The 24,594-nt window shown below is 47.0% G+C and overlaps 2 protein-coding genes across 2 annotated transcripts; one reads left to right on the top strand and one right to left on the bottom strand.

The window, feature by feature from the left end:
• Positions 1 to 908: 908 nt before the first annotated feature.
• LOC128071322 (calpain small subunit 1) lies at positions 909 to 6,987 on the top strand. The gene is made up of 10 exons (XM_052664205.1): positions 909 to 1,114; positions 2,060 to 2,093; positions 2,399 to 2,488; positions 2,657 to 2,714; positions 2,812 to 2,876; positions 4,253 to 4,321; positions 4,427 to 4,505; positions 4,646 to 4,762; positions 6,220 to 6,278; positions 6,470 to 6,987. The coding sequence occupies exons 1-10, from the start codon at positions 918 to 920 to the stop codon at positions 6,494 to 6,496; spliced, it is 795 nt and encodes a 264-aa protein (XP_052520165.1). The 5' UTR covers positions 909 to 917; the 3' UTR covers positions 6,497 to 6,987.
• Positions 6,988 to 7,554: 567 nt separating this feature from the next.
• Positions 7,555 to 9,175, bottom strand: LOC128071326 (cytochrome c oxidase subunit 7A1, mitochondrial). The gene is made up of 4 exons (XM_052664208.1): positions 9,071 to 9,175; positions 8,297 to 8,383; positions 8,072 to 8,156; positions 7,555 to 7,693 (listed from the first exon to the last, which is right to left on the bottom strand). The coding sequence occupies exons 1-4, from the start codon at positions 9,083 to 9,085 to the stop codon at positions 7,638 to 7,640; spliced, it is 243 nt and encodes an 80-aa protein (XP_052520168.1). The 5' UTR covers positions 9,086 to 9,175; the 3' UTR covers positions 7,555 to 7,637.
• Positions 9,176 to 24,594: the final 15,419 nt, after the last annotated feature.

The raw sequence follows: 24,594 nt of genomic DNA, 5'->3' as shown, positions 1-24,594 counted from the left end.
GCAGCCGGAGGCCCCAGAGCTACACCGACGAGCGGACCGGCGGACGCGTGAACGAGGCGGTGAGCGCCCAGTCCGGACTCCCCCTGCACTCTGTAATTCCGGCCCTGGAGGCCTCCAGACCCGAAGAGATCCTAAAATCTTAGCCTCAGGGATCCACTACACCCTTGATCTCAGATTCGAGCTCTCAGATCTGTCCGGCCTAGTTATCCCGCCCCAGGGACTCTTCCACCCTTCCTCTCAGGATCTAAAATAGGAGCCCGTGGAGAGGTACCCAGTAAATTCAGCCCTGGGTGCAGCCTCTGGGACCACGATCCGTCCTTTCAATTCTAACAGGAACTCCGTTATTCCAGGCTCCGAGGCTCGACACTTAAAATCTTAGACCTGATCCCACAGACCCAGCAATGAGTCTAGTCTCACTGCTGGTTGCACCTAAATCCTTAAACCCACATTCTGGATTTCCTAAACTCTATGTCAGGGGCCTCCAGGCGGAGAATTTCTAACCCACGGTTCTGACCCGCCTCAAACCTCTAGGGCTCTGGATCTCAGATTCGAGCGCTAGCTTGGGACCTCCCACCTTGAGAATCCCACTTGACCTGGCCAGTGCCTGGTACTTCATGATGCCTATGCGTAGACTCAGTCCAGAGTTTTTCAAGCCAGATGCGGACCTTTGGAACGGAAGGAGGTTTCAAACCTGATTTTCTGTCCTTATGCCACCATCCAAGAACCACCTCCCCCAGAAGCCCAGACCTCACCCCGAATGGGCCCTTAAGCCCCAGCCGGAGGATAGGTCTCCGCCTAGAGGTTTCATATTACTTCCTCACGTCCAGCAGTCAGAAATGCGTATTTTTGTGGGGGAAGGGGCGGGCTCAGGGACGAGACAGCCATCTAACCCCTTTCTCCCTCCTTAGGAATCAGCCATGTTCCTGGTTAACTCGTTCTTGAAGGGTGGCGGAGGCGGCGGAGGAGGCGGGGGCCTGGGCGGGGGTCTAGGGAATGTGCTTGGAGGCCTTATCAGCGGGGCCGGAGGCGGCGGCGGTGGCGGAGGCGGCGGCGGCGGTGGCGGCGGCGGCGGAACTGCCATGCGCATCCTGGGCGGGGTCATTAGCGCCATTAGGTAAGGCGGAGCCTGGTGATGGGCGTGGCCCGAGGAGGAGGCTTGTCCAGCAATAGAATGGGGTAACCTGGACACTGACCAGGAACCTTAATTAGGCTGGGCCGGCCCTGGGCTAGGAGACCCGCTTTGAGGGGGCCGACCGTAATGAGTTCATGGGGGCGGAGCTTGACATGGGGGTACTCTGATTATTGAGGGGACATAGTCTGATGGGACCAGCGGGGCTTTGGGAGGTGGGGCTTAATGGGGCTGGCGGGGCCTACTTCCGCTAACCTGGAGACAAACGTTAAGGGGGCGGAGCCAATGAGGCTGGTTATCACTTCTTGGGGGCAAGGCTAGCCTTGTGCGCGCGGTGTGGCCCTCGTAGGTGGGTCAATGAGGTGTGCTCAGAAGAGGTCTAGCCCTTATAGGATTGGGGAAAAGGCCATCAAGGGGCAAGGCTAGGCTGGGAACTGATTGGATTAAAAATGTCCTAGTGAAGGGGTACGACTGAAGCGACTTAGCAGCAGCAGCAGCAGCAGTGAAGGGGGAGTAGGGGTCGGTAGGTGCCTGGTAGGTCTTAGCCATTGAGTGTGATATGAAGGGGTGAGAACTAATGGAGCTGGGGTGGGATATTGAGAAGACACAAACGTTAGAAGCCATGGTGGAACCCAGGAGGGTGGGGCCCCGGGAAGCTGGGGCCAAGCTTCTATGAGGCAGCCCTCGAAGGGGCTGGGTCTTTTGAGGAATCTGCCATTATGTAGGTGTGCTCTGGCAAGGGGGATCTTACTGTGGGGGCACAACCAGGGCAGCAAGGATAGGGACAGGAGAGGACAAGCACTGATGAGGGCGGAGGGAGCCAGTAGGTAGGGTGGCCAGCTAGGGGTTGAGGGATGGGGTGTGGGGGCTGGCTGCCGGTTGGAGGCCCCGCCCCCTGGCACTAACCCCCACCCCCATGTTTTCCTTCAGTGAGGCGGCTGCGCAGTACAACCCAGAGCCCCTGGTAAGCCGCCACTGTTTTCTCATTCTGAGGCCTTTTCCAACACCCATCCTTGTCCCTTTGAAAAAGCCCCATCCCTTTCCTTACGAAATTTATCTCACTGAATCTCTCCCTTGTAATCCTCAAACTTAGCTATTATTTTCCAGTCGCTAAGTCATATCCAACTCTTTGCGGACTTAGCTATATCCATTCCTATTCATTGCCATTTGGTCACTCACCGCTCAGCCCACTCAGACTTTCCCAACGTACTGCTGCCCCGGCCAGGGCACCCTTCCCCCTACCTGCTGTGAAATCTCCTCCCTCTGCAGCCCCCTCGCACACATTACTCCAACATCGAGGCCAATGAGAGTGAGGAGGTCCGGCAGTTCCGGAGGCTTTTTGCCCAGCTGGCTGGAGATGTAAGTAAACAGGGGCCCCAGACCCGTCCTTAACCCTTCCATGCCTTCCCTTGGGCTGCCCTTTACATGTACACTCCACCATGGCAGTCCCAAAGTTCCCATCCTCCTTCATCACACCCTCAGACCCCTTGCAGTCACCCCTGCCCCATTCCTAACTTCTTCCCCCAGGACATGGAGGTCAGCGCCACAGAACTCATGAATATTCTCAACAAAGTGGTGACCCGACGTGAGTGACTGGGGTCAGCAGACAGGGCAGGTTTGGAGGCATGGTGGCTGGGGTAGTTGTGATCTCTGGCCTTTGACCTTCAACCTGTATCCCACAGATCCTGATCTGAAGACTGATGGCTTTGGCATTGACACATGTCGAAGCATGGTGGCCGTAATGGATGTATCCTTGAGAGTAGTCTGGTGGAGAACTTGAGGATGAGGGAATTTTCTTTGGCCACGCTGCGTGGTTTGTGGGATCTTCATTCCCCAACCAGGGATTAAACTGGGGCCCTGACAGAGTAAGGAGTCCTAACCACTGGACTTCCAGGGAATTCCCAAGAAGGGATTTTCTGCGAGAGTGGCTGGGGCAGTCAGGGTGTAGCTTTCATACCCACAGATGTGGACACGTATACATTAGAACACACACCCACCTATGGACATGTGGCAACACATAATAACATCAGCTGTCATGACTGGCACTTTACTTACATTTACTTGACAGCCACCTTGTGGGACAGGTATGATTATTATATTCCATTTTACAGATGAAGAAACCAGGCAGGACCTAGAGAGGCAATCATTCAACGGACCTTATAACCTTATAACCCCACCTTGTAACTGCCATAGGTTTGCCCACATGCACACACACATATATAAGGGCACACCCACATACATGAAGATATGTAGAGGCGTGTGCATGGGAACACACATCATTCACTGATTTTGGACACAGGCACATACTGCATGCACAAAGCATTATAGACACACATATATATGCATGTCATGTGATGACATACATGTGTTGTCTAGGGTGAAACAAATGCAGCTCAGCCTCCTAGCAAGGTTACTGAACCTCTCTGTGCCTCAGTTTACCTCTTGATAAAATTGGGTGAGTGATAATGGTGATACCAAATTGGCGTTTCATGCAAAATGCTTAGCACAATGGGTAGCACAGAGTAAGTGGTCTGCACACACTGTTACTATGATCTCACCTGGGTAGATTTTTCAGCTCTGAAGCTGTTTCTCTGTCACCCAGATACAATACTGATGGGGCTGGTATCTTGAGGATTTAGTGAGACAAGTGATGTTCCTGAGAAGTTTAGCACTATCTGAAGTCATGTGATAAGTCTTGGCCATTGTTGCTGTTTACTGAGAATTTATCAAGTGCCAGCCCTGAGCTGAGTGAGGGCTTTATACCAATATCTCCTTCACTTTTTATCACAAGTACATCAGGTATTTACTCATCACCTCATTTCCCTAGAGTTCTAAGATACCCTGGTGTTTTACATGTCCTAATATTTGTAAGTTTGAATTACTATCAAAGAATGTTATAAATGAGGATTTCATGTGATTATGTGTAAAGAGAGTCTTTATCATTTAGAAATACAAACTAAAGTACCTATGGGCAAAACGAACAATGAAGCCACACACAAGGTGACAGGATGAGGGTGGGATGGGAGCTGGGGTTTTAGCCCAGACTCCCCTGCTTGGTCCTTACATCATCATGTACACTGTCCACACTTCTGGGTATGGCTATTCTTAACACCCTCCCACCAGAGTGATACGACTGGTAAACTGGGCTTCGAAGAATTCAAGTACTTGTGGAACAACATCAAAAAGTGGCAGGTGTGTTCAGCCTCTGAAACGACTGGCACAAAGACAGTGCCCCAAGCCTTGGAAATGCCACGCCCCATGAGGCCCAGCTGAATCCTGACCTCCTTGTCCCCACAGGCCATATACAAACAGTTTGATGTTGACCGTTCAGGGACCATTGGCAGCAGTGAACTCCCAGGGGCCTTTGAGGCAGCAGGTGTGGCTGGCAGGAACATGGTGGGACTGGGGGTGGGAATGGTGAGGCAGCCCCCACTGATCTGGTCTGAGTCTGAATCCTGGGGCTGGGAGAGGGTTCGGCTCTGTGGCCCCCACACCTGTTAACTAAATCGTTCTCAGGATTCCACCTGAATGAACATCTCTACAACATGATCATCCGACGCTACTCAGATGAGGGAGGGAACATGGATTTTGACAATTTCATCAGTTGCCTGGTCAGACTGGATGCCATGTTCCGTAAGTGACACCCTAGCTCTCTTCCCAGGTGGGGATTTGTCAAGCCTCCTTGGGCCAAGCCTCCTTTGAGCCTGACACTGAGGTAGGCAGTGTTAGGGGCACAGCAGTGACTGAAACAGCCCATGTTCTTGCCTTTATGTTGCTCACAGTCCACAGGAGAGGCAAATTACCAGACAGTGGCAGCTCGGGATGGTTAAGTCTGGGATCGGGGAAGCCTTTGCAGAGTGATGGGGCTGTGAGGGGACGGTCAGGGTAGATCAGGTTTAGACTTGTAACTGGGAGCTCTTCAAACTTAACTAGGCAGCTGATGTAGCTTAAGTGATCAAGGAGGCCTTCCTGGAGGAGGGAGGGCATGTGTGAATTGAGACCTGGTGGGTAAGAAGTGACCCCAGCAAGCGAGTGGGGAGCAGTGTTGCATTGGGAACAGCCTGTGTGAAGGCCTAGAAAGGAAAGAGGAGATGGTGATCTCGGTGATGGTTAGAGTATTTATTTCATGGAGGAGGAACCTAGGGTTTGAGGAGGCGAATTTCTTGCTCACAGCCACTTAGCTAGAAGTTGCAAAGCTAGAATTTGAATGCAGATTTGTCTGAGAGGGGGCAGGAGCAGTGGGATGGTCAGGCCATGCAGGGCTGTGAATGCCAAGTTCGAAGGTGCTCAGACACTAATGCGGACAGTGAACAGGGTCTAGGCAGGGGAAGAACAGGGTCTCAGGTTTCCTTTAGGAAGATCTCCTGGCATGCCAAGAGCCCAGGGTGGACAGTATATTAAGAGCATGCAGGGAAGAAAAGGGACATGTATGTTGGGGACATGAAGGGAAGGTGGGAGAGGACAACAGGGCAGATGATGCCAAAAGCCATGTATGAGAGGGTCAAGAAATGGCCTGGGGTTTACCAGCAAGAGGGCTAGCTGCACGTGGAGTGTCCAGGGTACCACACGCGTGGACCCCCGAGGGTGGTAATTGAGCCGTGAGTGAGAGAGAGCCACACAGACTGTGGGCACCTGTTTACATACAGGTTTGGCTGTGAGTGGGGAACATGGAAATGAGTTTCAGGGCAGGAGTGGGGACCACAACAGACTGTAGGAGCAGGAAATGCAGAGCCTCCTTCCAGTAGATTGTTTCAGCTGGAACTGGAGGTTGGTAGGGGGCTGGGGCTTGGGCAGAGGGTGATGAGGGGCGTGAAGGTCAAGATATGGAGGCCATTATTGAGATGAGTAGAAGTCTGGGTTCCAATCCCAGTTTCCTTTTTCTCTATGTAACACAGGGACATCACTTCACCTTTCTGTGCCTTATTTTAAAATGACACTTACCTCCCAAAATCGGGTTAAATGAATTCATACACGGAAAGCACTTTATACAGGTGCTTGCCAGAGTAGACAGACTACTAGCTGTTAGTATTATCATATATTAGTATATTTTAATCCTAAAAGCCAGTCCCACCAACCTTTCCTTTCCCCAGGTGCCTTCAAATCTCTCGACAAAGATGGCACTGGACAAATCCAGGTGAACATCCAGGAGGTAAGAACCCCCATCTCCACCCTGAGATGTGGGAAACTAGCAGAGGGCCCCTCCCCTCAGCCCCATGTACCAGCTTGGAGCGAGGGCTCCCTCCCTCCCAATTTCCCAAAGACCCCTGGGTGAGAGCAGAGAAGGGCTGCTGGTATTCCTGGGTTCCCGGCTCCTCACTGTCTGTCCCTTCCTTTCCCCAGTGGCTGCAGCTGACCATGTACTCCTGAATGGGAGCCCCAGGCCTGCCCCCTCATCACCTCGCTGTAGGAGTCACCTTGGACTCTTCGGTCTCCCCCAGGGCTGATTCTGTCTGCAGTCACATCTTCGTGGGTCCTGCTGACCCACAGGCCTTTCTGTCCTCTCAGCCCTTGGCATCTGGATTCTCAGTCAACAGCCAGGGCCCAACATGCTTCAACACGCCTTGCCCCTCCAGTCACCCCCACCCAGCACACCCATCTCGTCTACTCCATAACCCTTCTCTTGCACCTGTGCCAAGCCCAACATTTGTGTGGCTTCCACACCCCAAGGGCCCTTCTCTTAGTTCTGGGAGGATCACTCCAGTCCCTCCACACCCAGGCACACCCATTCAGTTACCACCCAGGCACCTGAACTCCAGGCCAAAACAGGGCCACATGCCCCAGTGCCTTTGTCTGTATTCTGCTCCCAGGCTGCCAGGCCTGGGAGGAAATAAATGTACCCTAGTTGCTGCTCTCTCCGATATCTGCCTCCTGTTTTGAGTTGAGGGGTGGCTCTGACTCTGTTTGAGGCAGAGGAAGCCTGTCTGTATGTGTCTCCTAGTCCCAGTCTTTTTTCTCATTCTGGATCCCAATTGAGCTGTAGCCTTATTCTTGCTGAGATCTCGCTCAGATCCCATGGAAACCAAGACTAGTAGTCAGGGCCATCTCTGCTTCTGCTGGAAGAGCCAGACCTGTGGGAGGTCTCAGTGTCCCCCTGGCTGTGCCCCCCAAGGCCATATTTGCCCCTCTCAGCTTCTGTGCTTGAATGAGTCTGTCCCCACTTGCCTCTACCTCTCTGATGTCATACACTATGCTTAGGATCTTCTTCCCCACCCTGGGCCTCTGCAGGGAGAGGGGGTGCCATCCCAGGATACAAAGCAGGTCCCCAGACCCTGAGGGGACAGCCCAGGGATGCTGTTTGGGGCTTCTGGGAGGGCTGAGAGGCAGTGACATCCTAGGGGGATAACCCTGGTCTAGTAGGAGGGTCCCAGGGTTGTCCACAGGGCAGAGATGACTTGCTGGTGGAAGGATGGGCTAGGAGGCACAAATAGGGAGCATGGAGCTGGGCTGGGTTCCGCAGGAAACCAGCACATTTATTGATGCCTGTTCGGGTCCTGCAGACTTCTTGGTTTCACTTCTTGTGAGGGAAGGAGGCCCAGCCAAGGCAGTACAGGCTGTAGAGAGTGCCTAGGGAGGGAGTGTGGGGGGTACTGAATGAGGCCCCAGTTCCCTCCCTGAGCCCCATCTTGCTTCTGAGCCCATGCTGCAGGCTCGAGTCCCTTCCCAAACTGCCCTTCAGCTGGGGAAATGCTGGACCTTGATACAGACCAGGCTTCAGGCTTTCTCCCCAGATGCATCACTAGCCCAGCCATCTTCCTGGGACAGGAGCCCAAGCCCTGGGGTGCTCCCTCTGTATTTGTCAGCCCAGGCTCCCATAGGGTCCACACCAGCTCAGAATCCAATTCTCGGGCGTAACTCTAGCGCCAGAACCCGCCCCTTCCCCTCTCCATCTCGAGCCCCGCCGCCTCCTCCCGCAGTTCAGGCCGAGCCTGGCCCTGCACTCACCCCCCAGACACAGAGTCATCGTCACTCGATACAGGATGTTGTCTGTTGCACCGCCCTTCAAGTGCACCGGGAGACCATTGTCCTCCTGGAATTTGAGGGCACACGATGAGAAAGGCGCTGTCAGCATCGCAGACCTTAAGCTCCTGCCACCCCCAACTTCTCTTCGGGACGAAGCCGGCGGCCCAGGCTCCTCCCCCGCCCCGCCCCCGCCCCCGCCCCGCCCACCTGGAAGAGTTTCTGTTTCTCAGCTACTCGGTTCTCCAAGCGGTTCCGGGCGGTTGAGCTAAAGGAGCGGACCAGTGCCTGGGAGACCTGTGCAGAGGGGATGGGTGGACACTGAGGGAGTCTGCAGGGGCGTCCCGGAGGAGGTCCTTTTGGGGGGAGGGTGTCGGACTTTCCGAGGCTCTGACTTGGGGACACTCCTGTCCCATGGGAGCGTCTCAAAGGCAAGATGAGAACTGACAGCGTGAGTGGGGGAGGGTGTCCTGGCAGGAAAGGCCTAGATGAACGGGACTCGTGCCTAGAGGGTCTGGCTTGAAGGTTATCGGACCGTCTAGAGGATCGGACCCAGAAGGAAGGCTCACATTCCGCGGGTCCCAGCCCCGAGAGGTTTTTTTTTTTCTTTTCGGTTCCCAGGGTTAATGGGAGGAGCTCAGGTCGCGGGAAGGGCAGGGCTGGATCGGGGTGCTTAGGGAATTTCCCGGCAGCCTAAGAAGTTAGGGAGAGGGGAAGGAATGCTAAGGGAGCCCTGGATGAAGGGAAGAAGTTCCAACTCTGGGCTTTTGGTCAAGTTAACAAGTCCCCGGCTGTCTCAAAAGATTTTGGGTTGGGAGCTGGGGAGAGGGGCCCCAGGCTTATTAGGAGGGAGTCCCGAGCCCTGAAGGGGGCTCACGTTCCAAGTCCCCAGATCCCGGAATTTGGGGAGAGTTTCAAATAGGGGTGAGGGTTTCTGAGAGTTTCCGAGTTGGGGGCCGAAACCTGACCCTTAGGGGCCCTCACCCGCAAGGCCCTCATCCTGTGTCCTCCTCTTCGGCCGGAGTCACCTCCCCTCTCTGCCCAAGGACAGACGGCGCCCTCCCCTCGGGGGAGTCCCAGGCCACGCCCCCGCGCGCCCCAGGACACCGCGGTCCCGGAGGACGCTTTCCGATTCGTCCAATAGATGGGCGGGGAAGACGCTGCAACCCCATCCCCGCATCCCAGCGCCGAATGGTTGGAGCACCCATCTGTTACTCATCTCAGAATTCTGTTGGTCCACGCGGAGAGGAAAGCGGTCCCGGAGAATACATTTTTGGGTTGTTTCTGCGGAGGTATCCGGCTAGGGCAAATGCTGTTCCTCCGTTGTGTTCCCCGGATCTCTCCCTATCCGGTTGATGTTGAGAGCAACTAAAGGAAGGTAAGACACCATCTTTCATTATGCCATTTTCCTCCCACGTTGTAACAGATGGCTATGGCTTTAGCTAAATGTCAATGTTCATTTTTGGGTTCAGGGACTATGTTGTATGAAAAGTACACTCAACTCACACTACATCCAGATGAGATACGAGGCCCAAGGAAGTAGATTACGCCCATATCTCATACAGGAGGGAGCATACGCTGCTTATTTATTAAGTGGAATGAAGGGCAGGATAATTTCCTTGTTTAAATAATTATTTTTCATTATCTTTGTTTATTGTGAACCCACGTAGCTGACTGCTTAAGTTAAACATGCGCACAAAATGACTGCGCTGCATAGCAATCGTCTCTGCTGCTTCATCTTACCCCCACCTCCACACTCTTCTTCACCCTGGAAAACAGTGTAGTTGCTCTGTCTGTTGACTTTAGATTCCACTGCATCCCCAGCACCTGACAAATGGGTGGATTTGATAAATATTTGTCAAAGGATATACAATATAAGCCAAATGTTCTCTAACTTGGTCACTCCCACCTACTTAACCAAGTAGGGCTTCAGTGCTCCTCCTAGATTCTACTCATTTAGATATTTCTAGTCATCCAGGAAGTGGCCACACATGTGCTCATTCCCCCAGCTGTCCCCTGTTATCTGCAGCTGTGTAGGATCAGTGTTCAGGGAAGAAAACAGAAATTGCTCTTGGTTGGGATACCAGAAATGTTGGAAAGGCTGAAGGAGTGCCCTCTAAGCAGGACTGCGAACTGATGTATGGGGCCCTGTGCAAAATGAAAATGTGGGACCCCTCCTTCAAACAGCAAACGGAAAGAAAAAACACCTCTGTTAAAAATACTAAGATATTGGGACTTGCCTGGTGGTCTAGAGGTTGGGGCTCTGCGCTTCCAAGGCGGGGGCACGGGTTTGGTCCCTGGTCAGGGAACTAGATCCCACATGTTGCAACTAAGACCTGGCACAGCCAAATAAATAGATATTAAAAAAATAAAAATACTAAGATAGAAAGCATTTTCCTTTCTTCCATGATTGTTCTTAAGCTGTCATGGTGTTTTTAATGTGCTATTCATTGTCATGCTCCCTAGAGCAAGGGATACCCTGGGGTGAGTCCAAGCTCTTACAGTCACCTGGGTGACCTGCCCTGCAACTTTGTGTGTCTGTACACATGGCTGCTGGCTGCCAAGTTCTGCTTCTCTCCCCACCAACCACTGGACCAACTGGTGCCTTGGCCTGAGGTGGAGAAGTCAAACAAGGCATATTTCCTTCTCACAGGCTTGCTCCCTACAGGGGGATGCAGCCTCTCTTCCAAGAAGACACAGAACTGGGATCAGTGGTGGGCAGGACACTCGCCCCTGCTGGTCACCTGCTGAATATGCCATGGACTGCCAACTGAGGAGGGAGTAGCTGCCACTCTGCCCTGCCCTCAGAGGCCATGGGATGTGTGTAGTGGACCTTGACCCTCCTGAAGCCCAGGCCCTCAGGAGGCAGAACAGGCAGCTAAGAGCCTGTCTCAGGGAGAGAGAGTGGTGGGAAGAGAGAATGCACACAGGTCAGGCTTTAAGTTCCTGATGCCTGCTCCATTGTCCCAGCAGACTTCACTTATAAAACACAAAACACAAATTCAAAGATAACATGAAGAATTACAAGGGGGCGCGCTTCCCTGGTGGTCTAGTGGTTAAGAATCTGCCTGCCAAGGCAGGCGATATGGGTTCGAACCCCGGTCAGGGAAGATTCCACATGCTGTGAAGCAACTAAGCCCGTGCACCTAGAGCCCATGCTTCACAATGAGGAGTAGCCTCCACTTACCACAGCTAGAGAAAGCCCGGGTGCTATAAAGACGACCCAGCGCAGCATATAAGTAATAAATCACAAAAATGTGTGTTGAATGAGCAGCAGTTCATAAAAAATAAAAAGGAATTACATGATGGCAACTGCAGAGGATTAAACTCCCCACTTCCGAGGGTGGGGCTCGGCGTAGCTGCACTAGACACATGCCTCACTTTTAGGCTAGTCCTATAGGACTGACACTCAGGACATGTAAAAACTGACCTGAGAAGGCTGTTCTCTGAAGCTGCCCCTACAGCGACAGAGCCCAGAACACATCCTGTAGCACTGACCTTGGTCAGGAAGCCCTAGTCACAAACTGCTGCTGGGACTCCCCTGGTGGGCCAGTGGCTGAGACTCCTCACTCCCAATGCAGGGGACCTGCATTCGATCCCTGGTTGGGAACTAGATCCTACATGATACAACTAAAATTTCTGCATGCAGTAAATAAAAATTCTGCATGCTGCAACTAAAAAAAAAAAAAAACAAGACCTGCATGCTCCAAGGAAGATCTGTATACGGCAACTAAGACCTGGTGCAGCCAAATAAATAACTAAAAAGAAATATTAAAAAGAAAAAAGAAGCTGCTGCTGCCATCACTCAGGTCTCCTTTAGGAATGGGTTCATCAGCTTGCAAGACTAAAGAGCTCAACTTCAGGATCAAGAGCCAGCTGGGGGATGTAAACTCTGTTGCCCTGTGTTAGGATGAAGGCTTATTGATATAACAAAAAGGCACCACAATTCTGTGATTTGAAGAACACAGAGCATATATTTACCAATCTCACCCTGTGGTTATTATTTGGATCTTGATATGGGCAAACAAACAAAAAAAATGCCAACACTTTTGAGACAATTGGAAATTTAAACAATGATTGACTTTTTAAAAAATAAATTTAAAAAATGTATTTACTTTTGGCTGTCCTGGGTCTTTGTTGCTTTGTGAGCTTTTCTCTGGTTGCAGGCTTCTTATCTCAGTGGCTTCCCTTGTTGTGGACCACAGGCTCGAGGGCACTGAGCTTCAGTAGTTGCAGCATGTGGGCTCAGTAGCTGCGGTTCCGGGCTCTAGAGCACACGCTCAACAGTTACGGCCAACGGAGTGAGTTGCTCCTTGGCATGCAGGATCTTCCTGGACCAGGGATCGAACCCGAGTCTCCTGCATTGGTGGGCAGATTCTTTACCACTGAGCCACCAGGGAAGCCCCAGTGATTGACTTTTCTCACAACATTTTATGAAAAATTTCAAAGATACAGAAAGGGTAAAGGAATCTTCTAGTAAACACTCATATACCCACCACCTAGATTCTATAATAAACACTTTGCTACATTTGCCTTATCACATAACTAGCCATCTATACCTCTATCCATCCATAAAATTTTTTGATCTATTTTAAAATAGATTGCAGACATTAATATTTTTAATTCAAATACTTCATGTGTCATTAACTAGACTGCGTGGATATTTTATTATAGTAAATAATTTAAACATATTTCTATTGTGGTTGTGTTTTTTTTAAAGAGTGAGTCTCTACGTCTTAGAAATACATACTCAAATACTTTTTGGTGGAATAGTATGAAGTCTAGTATCTAACTGGCAAGTAACAAATCACCTCAAAATGTGGAAGCGTAACACAACAGTAAACATTTCACAGCCTCTGTGGGTGAGGAATCTGGGGATTTAGCTCAGCTACAGCATCACAGCTCAGGATAGTGGTGGGCAGGAACCTACCAGCATTTGCCTGTCCTAAATGGGGAGGGAGACTGATGGGCAGCCAGGCAGCCGGAGTCCAGAACCAAGCTTTGGTGTCACTTTGCTGCCATCTTGTGGCAGGTCTGGAAACAGCCCTCCCACCTTTATTTCCCACATTCTAATCCCTTTTGATGATGTCTTAGGACTTGCCTTTAGAAAACTTTTTATTTTTAATTCCCCAGTTGTTGAGTAGATCATGAGTTCAATATGGTTTAAAATTCATGTGTGCATAGGAAGAAAAATCTTCCTTCTGATCACTCTCTCTGATCCTCTCCAAGGGAACCATTCTGTGTGTCCTTCCAAGGAAATTTTATGCATGTAAAAAACAAAACAAAAATAACCCCTCAAATACAACAACAAAAGTACAAAGATATACTCGGCCTTCCCCAGGCATAAAAGGATAATTTGTTCCTGAAATCAGCAGTTATTCAGTGATATTTATTGATCCTGATTTGAACAAGCAGTATGTATATATTTTCAACAAAGAAAAAAACATAAAAATAATATGACCAAACGGGGAAATGTGAACACGGACTGAAAATTTTATTATAAGAAGGAATTAATATTCATTTTTAGGGGTAATATGGAGCTTGAAACTGTATACAGGCCCCTGTGTCCCCGATTTTTGAAGTAAAAGGCTTTTGTTTTAGTTTCCCAGTCCTCCCCAGAGTCCCAAAAGCCTTGCTCAAGAGTTAATGATTAGAAAATGTGAAGATGTAGAAACAAGAAATAGCTGTTGGACTGGGAAGCCAGTAACAGTTTAGACTATAAACCCGTCACATAGCAGAATCACAACACCCAGTTCCCTGAAGATATGAAGGTCTGACACACCTTCCTAAGTTGTTCCTGTAAGGAACCAGACCCCCACCAGCTGAAACTGCTGGCCTCAAGCACATAGACCCCAGAACAGTTGAAGCCAGAAGACTGACAATGTGTAAAACTTCACCTTGATCCCAACCAATCAACACATTTCAGTATAATAGCTCCAGTGTTTGAACAAAATATTTCATTAATTCAGCTCTTTGATGAGATTCATTTTAACAATTCTTACTGCATTTGAAGACAATGCATCTAATAAGATTCAGAAGAATCTCTTTGGGTGCCAAAGTTTTGTCATATAAAGAATTATTCCTATAATTCTTCCAATAGTTTAATAGCTCCACCATCTTTTCTGGTAATACTTATAGCTCCATTGCTTGTAATTCCTTCACAAAATTTTCAGTTTCATGTGTACTGATTAATAATACCTTTTTATATGGTATGGTATGTTCAATCCTGTGAGTATAGAGTTGAATTTAAATAAAACTAAACTGTCATAAAATTATCTTTTTTTTTTTTTCCCTTTGGCAGTACGCATAGCTGGCAGGATCTTAGTTCTTTAACCAGGGATTGAACCCAAACTCTTGGTGATAGCATGGAGTCCTAACCACTGGACTGCCAGGGCATTCCCTCATAAAATTATCTTGATATGTCACATAAATGAAAAGTATTGTGAAGTCTGCAGTATTAGTATTCTAAGGAAACAGACTATATCAAATCTGTGCCAGACTTGATGGCCTAAAAAGAATTGCTTCTTCGTATTTCACAGCCGTGTAGGTTTGGTTTGATGAGATATATGCCCTTATTATTGAGATGTAGAGTTCTAATTTATCTGTTGACTTACATGGAAAAATTATATACACTATATCCCAAAATAGAAGTTGTTGTTTTTTTTTTCTTGGCTGAGCTGTATGGCTTGTAGGATCTTTGTTCCCCCACCAGGGATTGAACCTGGGCCCTCAGCAGTGAAAGTGCCAAGTCCTGAGTTGTTTCACTGATACTTTGTCACACCAAATGCAAGTCAGTACAAATAAGATTAAGGTAAAGGAACCCTCTAGCAGTGGGGTGAGTAGGAGACAATCAAAACAGATCACCCCACCAGGTAAAGAACCTGGAGCAGATGAGGTTCTGGCTGAGGGTGGTGGGAATACAGAATGGGCTGAGGAAGAAGGAAGCTATCAATTATGGCCTTGTGACTGGTTACAGAAATGAAAATTGTAGTGGCTTTCCATATTTCCCATTTGACTATTTTAAAAAAAAACGTGTACTTGCTTGACTGTGCTGGCTGTTTGTTATGGCAGGCGAGCTCTTTAGTTGCAGACTGTGGGATTGAACCCTGGCCCCCTGCATTGGGAGCCCCAAATCTTAGCACTGGCCCCCACTGAAGTCTCTAATTTGCCTCTGTGTGTGTTAGTTGCTCAGTCGTGTCCTACTTTGCGACCCCATGGACTATAACTCGCCAGTCTCCTCTGTCCATGGAATTCTCTAGGCAAAAATACTGGAGTAGGTTGCCATGCCCTTCTCCAGATCTTCCTGGCCCAGGGATTGAACCTGGATTTCCTGCATTGCAGGCATTCTTTACTATCTGAGCCACGAAGAATGGCCAGTCGCCCATTTTTCTACTGTAGGTATTTATTTGTTCATGCTATTTTCTCCTCTTTCCTTGATACCTTTTTAGTTTGTATGCAAGTTGTTGGAAGTTAGTTTACAATTGAGCCTTAAACTAGTATTCAGTCAGACTGTGACTTGAGGAGTAATTAACATAGCCAGTAATGGATACAGTGACTTTTGGGGTCTGTGCATCTCACTTAGGGGAAAGGGGGAGAATTTCTTCATTCGTAAGGAGGACAGCTGTATCTTGTTAGTTACACAACTAAGTTTCTCATTTTGCAGTTGTATAGGGGTTTACCTGTGTGTAGAGCGTGCTATACTAATTAGTCCAAGAGATAGACAGTGTTGATTACTGATTTATTGCCCTTTAGCTCTAAATTCACCCTTTTGTCTCTTTTGTGAAAATGAATATAGGGTCATTAAAAAAAGTTTTTTCTTTGCCAGTTGGCATGATGATAAGCTTCATCAGTAGAGGCTGATGGAGACTGCAGAATGGAAAGGGGGCTCTGCGTCCTGGCTCTGTTGTGCTCGATGGCCAGGCTCCTACAAGTGTGCTTGGCTTCCCTGATGCCCAGCTCCTGCAGTGTGGGCAGTTTCTAGCACCAGGTTTCCACGGCGTACTCAGCTTCTCCTGAACCAGGGCGCTGCACAACATAAAGTATATCACAGCCAAGTAGCACCTAGTGGCCAGGAGCTTTGTTTTTTCCCCCCCGTAGTCCTGCTACGTGGGATCTTAGTTCCGGACCAGGGACTGAACCCACACCGCCTGCAGTGGAAGCATGGCATCTTAACCACTGCACCACTAGGGAAGTGTCCTCTTTGGGTGGTTTTATAGCAGAGTGCCTCGGGTGAGACACTTCCCCTCAAACAGCTTTCCTAGACACACCAGAGTAGATTTCCATTCCAACAAGTTCCAAATGGCAGATTTCCAGCAAGATCCACCACCACCTTTCTCTCTGCCCTTCAGTGAGCCATAGCCATGCCCTCTCCAACAAGCTCTGGATCTCAAGCCCTGGGAGGGCCTCTTCCTCGGGTGTTCTACATCAGGCCTAGGGGAGCTGTGGAGCTTGGATGGATGGCCTCTCAGAGTTCTCCAAGTTGGGACAATGGGGCTGGAATCTCTAGCATCAACCAGTAACTGGATACAGGTGTACTTTGCTTTATTATGCTTCACTTTATTGTGCTTTGCAGATATTGTGGTTTTTACTAATTAAAGGTCTGTGACAACCCTGCGTTGTCAGATGAAGGTTAGTACTTTATAGCAATAAAGGATTTAAAAAATAAGGTATGTACTTTTAAAAGATATAATGCTATTGTACACTTAATAGGCTATGGTATAGAGTAAACATAATTTTCGTATGCCCTGGGAAACCAAAAATTGGTGTGACTCACTTTATTGCGTTATTCACTTTATCATGGTGGCCTGGAACGAAGCTCACAGTATCTCTGATGTGTGCATGTATAAGGCATCTCTAGAAAGGGGATATCACATTGCAATCTTTATTTGATCTTTTGTCTTTTTTTTAAATTTATTTTTAAATTTAGATATAATTGACATATAATGTTCTATTAGTTGAGGTGTACAACACAACGATTTGACATTTGTTTATAGGGCAAAATGAGCACCACCACAAGTATAGTTAACATTCATCACCAGACGTAGTTGCAAATGGAAATCTGTCTTTAGCTGAGAGCATGCACTGGGGGGAACTCAGCTGCAAGGCATTACTAGCCAGCACTTCAAGCAGATGAAGGACCGAGTGCCTTGGTCCTGAAACAGTGATCTGGATGGCACAGCACAGCATTCTCTGGACACAGCAGCAGGTGGGTGTGCTGTATGTCCATGTTTCTTTTTTTTTAATTAATTTTTATTTATTTATTTTTGGCCATGCTGGGTCTTTGTTGTGGCTCACAGGCTCTTCGTTGCTGAGTATGGGCTTTCTCTAGTTGTGGTGAGGGGGGACTACTCTCTGGTTGCGTCGTGTGGGATTCCTGTGGCTGTGGCTTCTCTGGTTGCAGAGCGTGCTCAGTGGTTGTGGCACAGGTGCTTGGTTGCTCCGCGGCATGTGAGGTTTTCATTCCTGGACCAGGAATCGAACCTGTGCCCCTGCACTGTAAGGTGGATTCTTAACCACTGGACCACTGAGGATGTCCCTCATGTATCTTGAATTAATTTTTTTTTTTTTTGGTAAGAATATAACCATAGAGAAATATATTGTGGCATGACATTTTTCCTTGAATTTTATATATTTGATAAACCATTAAAAAATAACCTTCATGATAAAGTCTTATATATTTTTTATTTTTTATTGAGGGATAATTGCTTTACAGAATTTTGCTGTTTTCTGTCAAACCTCAACATGAATCAACCACAGGTATACATTTATCTCCTCCCTTTTGAAACTTCCTCCCACCTCCCTCCCCATCCCACCCCTCTAGGTTGATACAGAGCCGCTGTTTGAGTTTCCTGAGCCATACAGCAAATTCCCCTTGGCTATCTGTTTTACACATGGTAATGTAAGTTTCCTCTCTTCCCTCTCCCCGGGCCCATAAGTCTGTTCTCTATGTCTGTTTCTCCATTGTTGCCCTGTAAATAAATTCTTCAGCACCATTTTTCTAGATTCCATATATGTGTGTTAAAGTCTTGTATTTTTTTCCTTTGATAATGTTGCTCTAAGAAGTCTGCTGAATCAACGTTTTTTTCTCAACATTGCCATTATTTATGTTTTCTGATCCAGCAGTGGAACTTGAACCCATCTCTTCATTTCATTAATCTTTTTCTTCTAACAATAAAACCATTCATTCTAAGCACAATTAATACTAGTTCAGATAACACGTATAGTTGGATTTTGAGGGCTTCCCTGGTGGCTCAGAGGTAAAAAATCTGCCTGCCAATGCAGGAAACATGGGTTTGATCCCTGGTCCTGGAAGATCCCACATGCCGAGGAGCAACTAAGTCCATGCACCACAACCACTGAGCCTGTGCCGTAGAGGCCGGGAACTTCCACTCCTGAGCCCTCATACCCTAGGGCCTGTGCTTTGCATCAAGAGAAACCACCACAATAGGAAGCCCTCACGCCACAACTAGAGAGTAGTGCCCACTTGCCACAGCTAGAGAAAACCCTGCGCACCAACGAAGATCCAGCACAGCCAAAAATAAATAAGTACATAAATAAAATTATTTTAAAAATGCACTGCAAGTTGGTAGCTGAAACTCAGTCGAACATTTATTTTTCTAGCAGTAGATAAAATTCTCTCGAATTTCACCTCATAACTAAGCAGAAGTGCCAGTATGAAATTAAACTCAGAACTTTTCTGCAGATTTCCAAAAAGCATATTAGTAGTCACCATTCCTTCCTTCCCTTCCTTCTCATACCAGGGGTAGTTCTGAACCTTGTGGTCAAAAATAAGATGATAGATAATAAGAGTAAGGTGCAGTGCCAAGAGCATACAGTAGGGGAAAGAATAGTAATTAAAAATGGTGTATCTATAGGCAAGAGAATTAAGTTGGGCTCTTTCTCATACCATATGCCAAAACTAACTCAAAATGGATCAAAGAGCTAAAACTATGAAACTGAGAAGAAAATATAGGAGTAAATCTTTGTGATTTTGGTTTAGGCTATGGCTCCTTAGGTAAAGAATCTGCCTGCAATGCTGGAGAAGACCTGGGTTTGATCCCTGGGTGGGGAAGATCCCCTGGAGAAGGGAACAACTACTTACTCCAGTATTCTTGCCTGGAGAATTCCATGGACAGACGAGCCTGGCAGGATATAGTCCATGGGGTCACAAAGAGTAGGACACAGCTGAGCGACTTTCGCTTTCACTCCTTAGATATAAATTCAGTTTTGGTTGTTTCTTTTTTCCCCACTGTCCCATTTCCTATGTCCCCCCACCCCCACCCCCACCCCTGCCATTTCCCACTGTCCTATTTTTCCCATTGTGGATTTTTCTTTAAAATTTTCTTTCTTTATTTTTGGCTGTACCATGCAGCACGTGGGATCGTAGTTTGGGTCCCCGACCAGGGATGGACCCATGCCCCCTGCATTGGAAGGGTGGAGTCTTAACCAATGGGCCCACCAGGGAAGTCTCTATTGTAGCTTTTCCTGTCTCTCTGAGGTATCTTATTGGGCTTGCCACTAAGCCCAATATTTGCTTTAACCACCCCAAGTCTGTTTCTTCATTTGCAAAACAGGGCTGTTACTATATCCCCAGGCATCATGGGTGAGAAAGGAAGAGGGGGCTGATTTCCCCGCTGGTGTGGGTATAAGCTGTAAGAGCTGCGGGACTGTGTGGGTATCAGAAAAGATGTATGCAGGTCAGAGGGCAAGGACTGATCCCCCAGGTTGAAGGAGGGTGGGGCACAGTCAGGTGAGTCTGGGAGCCTCTTCTCTGCCCTTCCCCAGCTAAAGTGTCTCAAGACCCTCACCATCCCCAGGAGGGAGCCTAAGCCAGGGGCTGCCGTCTGGATTTCAAGGGTTCTGTCCTTAGTTAGAGGCCATCCGTGTTCCCCAAGGGTGGATGTGTTTGCTTGCCAAGGTCTGAAGCATCTTTCCTTCCAGTTTCTGCATCAGGACTCTGGGCATCTAACGAAGGTGAAAGCTGCCCAAGAAAATCTCCTGTCTTTCCCGATACCTTTCCCCTTCATGTCAGGCTTTTTAAAAATAAATATTTATTCATTTGGCTTGCCGGGCCTTAGTGGCAGCATGCAGGATCTTTAGTTGTGGCATGCAAACTCTTAGTTGCAGTGTGTGGGATCCAGGAACCCTGACCAGGGATGGAACCCAGGCCCCCTGCATTGGGAGTGTGGCGCCTTAGCTACTGGGCTACCAGGGAAGTCCCCACGTCCCCTTGGGTATTAGAAGCTAGAAGAACAGTCATGACCCTGAACCATGTAGCATGAACCATGTGATTTTTGTGGTTGCAGAGCATTACTGTCTCTCATTTCAGATTTGGTCACAGAGTGACACTGTCCCTTTCTCATGTCATTATGTCACAGGAAATCACAATATGCTGTGAGAATGAGCTACAAGTGACTTAGATAGATCCAGAGGGAGGCCTAAGAGCTGGAGCTGGTGAGCAAAGCAGAGCTAAGGTTCAGTGAGGTTACTCTATTCCTTGAGTGAAGACTATTGATGGAACATAGTTATACTTGATTTTACATACAGCTTTCTGATGGAAGATAAGAGATGATGAGGGCTGACTTAAGACAATAATAAAAATTATAACAGTGATAAACAATGATCACTGATGGACTGTAGCCCACCAGGCTCCTCCATCCATGGAATTTTCTAGGCAAGAGTACTGGAGTGGGTTGCCATTTCCTTCTCTAGGGGATCTTCCCGGCGGGGATCGAACCCAGATCTCCCGCATTATGGGTAGATGTTTTACCATCTGAGCCACCAGGGAATCCCCCTACTTAATTAGCACTTAATAACTATAAATAAGGGCTTTCTAGGTGGCGCTAGTGGTAAAAAATCCACCTGCCAGTGCAGGAGAGGAAAGAGACACAGGTTTGATCCTAGGAATATCCCCTGGAGGTGGGCATGGCAACCCACTCCAGTATTCTTGCCCGGAGAATCCCATGGACAGAGGAGCCTGGTGGGCTATAGTCCAGAGTGTCGCAAAGAGTCGGACACGACTGAAGTGACTTAGCACAGCACAACTATAAATAAGGGTTTCCCAGGTGGCTCAGTGGTAAAGAACCTGCCTGCAAAGCAGGAGATTGTGGGTTTGATCTCTGGGTTGGGAAGATCCCCCGGAGAAGGAAATGGCAACCTACTCCAGTATTCCTGCCTGGAGAATTCCATGGACAGAGGATCCTAGTGGTCTATATATAGTCTATTGGGTCGCAGTGTCAGACAGGACTCAGTGGCTAAACAACAACAACAAATGATAAACAGTAATGAGTTCATTAATTAATAAGACATATATATATGTATTAACATATATAAAAGAACAATTATTAAATACTTGGTGATGACAATAACTAGCAATCACTGTATTGCAACCTCCCTCCCATTCCTGATCTCCTTACCCTGCCCTTTTTTTCACCTCAATGCATAACACCTTCCAACATACTACAAAATTGACTTATGATGTTGGTCTCTCTTCCCCTATTTGGAATACAGCCTGCAGGAAGGAGGGGCTTTTTGTCTGTGTTATTCACTGCTGTATCTCCAGGGCCTAGAATAGTGCCTGACATATAGTAGGTGCTCAATAAATAGAGTTGAACTGAATTAAAATACACGTACTCAAAAAAAAAAAAATAATAAAATAAAATAAAATACATGTACTCAACCTTTACTATGTTCCAGACATGCTGTAAGCATATATTATTTGTATCCTCACATGAGAATTACTACCTAGACACAAATTATGAAGCTAGTTCAAGGCCACCTGGACTTGGACTTGAACTCAGGAATTCTGGCCCAGGGCTTATCACCCTAAAGTACCTCTTCATGGTACTCACCAAAGGGGTGTGTGTTCCAGAAATGCCCCAGTGGTAGAAGCAAAAGAGATTTCAAAATAACCAGGGAGAGGCAGGCCAAGGAGGGTCCCTGGGTATCAGGGTGGGCAATGGGGAGCCCATTTAATGAATTAGAGGAGCTTATTTGTATGACTAGGAATGGGTCAATTTAGGTATGCCTGCAATTACTAAAGTAACTTTGAATTGTTATGAAACATCAGACTTTCCTTTCTGATTTTATTGTGCTGGAAACTCTGCTAGGTTTTCACACTGAAGTTTTCATGATAACTCCATGAGGTACTATTATGAGCCCCAAACAGATGCTTAGAGAAGCTAGGTTATCATATCTATCTAGTGATAGAGTCCAGACCTGATCCTAAAGCTAATATTTCAAATGTGGAAGATAAGGTACCAGAACTCATAGCCAATAGTCTATTTATGGCTTGGGAGACCAGGCTAACTGGGACATTGTTAGAAGATATATTAGAAACATGGAAGGAAAAGAGGATTTTGGAGCTGTAAGGTGGGGGTGGTGGAAAGGAAAACCTGGCTTTAGATATCACACTTGAGATGCCTGAGGGATTCCTAGCTGGAATAGTAAAGCAACCTGGTCCATAATTAATGTTGCTTATGAATCTAACAAAGATGAAATATCAAACTTTATTTCCAAAATTAAAATATGTGAATTCTTGGGAATTCCTTAGTGGTCCAGTGATTAAAACTTAGTGCTTTTACTGGGACCTGGGTTGGATCCCTGCAGGGAACTAAGATCCTGCAAGCCACACAGCACAGCGCCCGCCCCCCCCCCCCGCCCCCCCGCCAAAAGTTAATTCTTTGAAATTACTCGTGAAATTCTTCAGCTAAGGTTTAAGGTATGCTGACTTCTAAGTGAGGAATTTCGCATCTATATTTATCTTAAACTTTTTTTAATTTTTTTTGTAAAGGGAACTTCCCCACCTACATCTTTCCTCACCATAAAAATATTCTATTACTTGCCTACTTTATTAACTCAGTCATTCAACAGGTATCTGACTGCCTCCTAGGAACAGAGTAGCAAATGCAATTCTAAACATATCAAAGATTTAGAATTATGGTTAAGACTTGTACCATGTCAGTTATTTCTAATACAAACAATACAAAATCCTTCACATTTCACAATCACACCTGTGAAATGTTTCTTTTTGAAAAGAAAAGAGAGAATCTGGGAGAGAATGCATATGAAACAACTTTCTCTGCAATCACAGTGAGAATCAGCTAAAATGGATTTGGTAGAAAATTTTACTGTTTTCTACTAGTGGCTCAGGATTAGAAATTCGAATTTTTTAGAATTTTTTAAAAGTCACTTATATTTTTAAAAAGTCTCTTTAAGAGATAATTACTGAAACATTTTCAGATGTCATCATATAACATCTGAGATCAGCTTTCAAAAGAATCCAGTGAAACAGGAAGTAGATGTGAGTACAGACAAACAACACTGGCCACGGACTGACGGTTTTTCAGATTTTTTTTGATGTGGACTATTTTTAAGTTATTGAATTTGTTACTATATTGCTTCTGCTTGGCTGTAAGGTATGTGGGATCTCAGCTCTCCAACCAGGGATCAAATCCGTACCCCTTGCATTGGAAAGCAAAGTCTTAACCACTGGGCTACCAGGGAAGTCCCTGGGCTGATGGTTTATATAGCAGGGTAATGAGAATATGAGGGCTCATTCTACTATACTTTCTACTTCTGCGTTTGAAGTGTTCCATAGTAAAGACAAAGTTTGAATTTTTAAAAACTTAGAAGCTAGAAGGAAGTATGCAAAAATGGTAACATTTATGTTTAAGGTGAATGTTTTTCCCTCCCATTTTCCTATATTCTCTATATTCTATTTGGGCATTTTTACTTTTTTATAAGGATAAAACAAACAAAAATCTTATTAAGTTTTTTCATCCTTTTGTTCCTAGTATTTCTACTTTCTGTGTTAGGGCCATGAACTGACTGCAATTTATAAGTGAAAGTCACTCCGTCGTGTCTGACTCTTTGCAACCCCATGGACTATACAGTCCATGGAATTCTCCAGGCCATAATATTGGAGTGGGTAGTTGTTCCCTTCTCCAAGGGATCTTCCCAACCCAGGGATCAAACCCAGATCTCCCGCATTGCAAGTGGATTCCTTACCGTCTGAGCCACCAGTGTTTTTTCAGACTGAAATTTATAGATTATCTGAAAAAACACTGATCTTTTTCCTTTTCAGTCATACACTCAAATATGTACACATGAAACTCTACCCTGTCTTGCCCTTGTCCTTGAAATTAGGATCTTCCACTTAAGAGGCCTTGGGCAAACTACTTTGTCTTTTTGACTCTCAGCTTATCTTTCTTTTAATTAAATTTTTATTTATTTATTTGGCTGCACTGGGTCTTAGTTGCAGCATGTGGGATCTAGTTCCCCGACCACGGATTGAACTGGACCCTGTGCACTGGGAGTGTGGAGTCTTAGCCATTGGACCACCAGGGAAGTCCCTCAATTTCTTTATCTTAAAGTAGAAAAATAAGCCAAATCAGAGGCACAAATGACAATGGACACAAACAACAAGGCAGGGAACTAACACTTGGTGAATTTCAGGCATTGTACTAGGAATTTTGTACACATTTATTCCTCTCAAAAATAGTTCTTTT

Source organism: Budorcas taxicolor, unplaced genomic scaffold (genome assembly GCF_023091745.1).
Source record: "Budorcas taxicolor isolate Tak-1 unplaced genomic scaffold, Takin1.1 scaffold350, whole genome shotgun sequence".
NCBI classification, from domain to species: Eukaryota; Metazoa; Chordata; class Mammalia; order Artiodactyla; family Bovidae; genus Budorcas; species Budorcas taxicolor.
Note: the sequence above shows the minus strand (reverse complement) of the source record. Positions and strands in the feature narration are given on the sequence as shown.

Excerpts from the sequence above, each read along its gene's own strand:
- LOC128071326 (XM_052664208.1), bottom strand. Across the intron at positions 8,157-8,296 it reads AGAAACAGAAACTCTTCCAG|GAGGACAATGGTCTCCCGGT; the intron begins GTGGGCGGGGCG and ends CTCAAATTCCAG. Across the intron at positions 7,694-8,071 it reads GATGACTCTGTGTCTGGGGG|GCACTCTCTACAGCCTGTAC; the intron begins GTGAGTGCAGGG and ends CTCCCTCCCTAG.
- LOC128071322 (XM_052664205.1), top strand. The coding sequence starts at position 918 with ATGTTCCTGGTTAACTCGTTCTTGAAGGGTGGCGGAGGCGGCGGAGGA. Across the intron at positions 2,489-2,656 it reads TTGCCCAGCTGGCTGGAGAT|GACATGGAGGTCAGCGCCAC; the intron begins GTAAGTAAACAG and ends TTCTTCCCCCAG. Across the intron at positions 2,715-2,811 it reads CAACAAAGTGGTGACCCGAC|ATCCTGATCTGAAGACTGAT; the intron begins GTGAGTGACTGG and ends TGTATCCCACAG.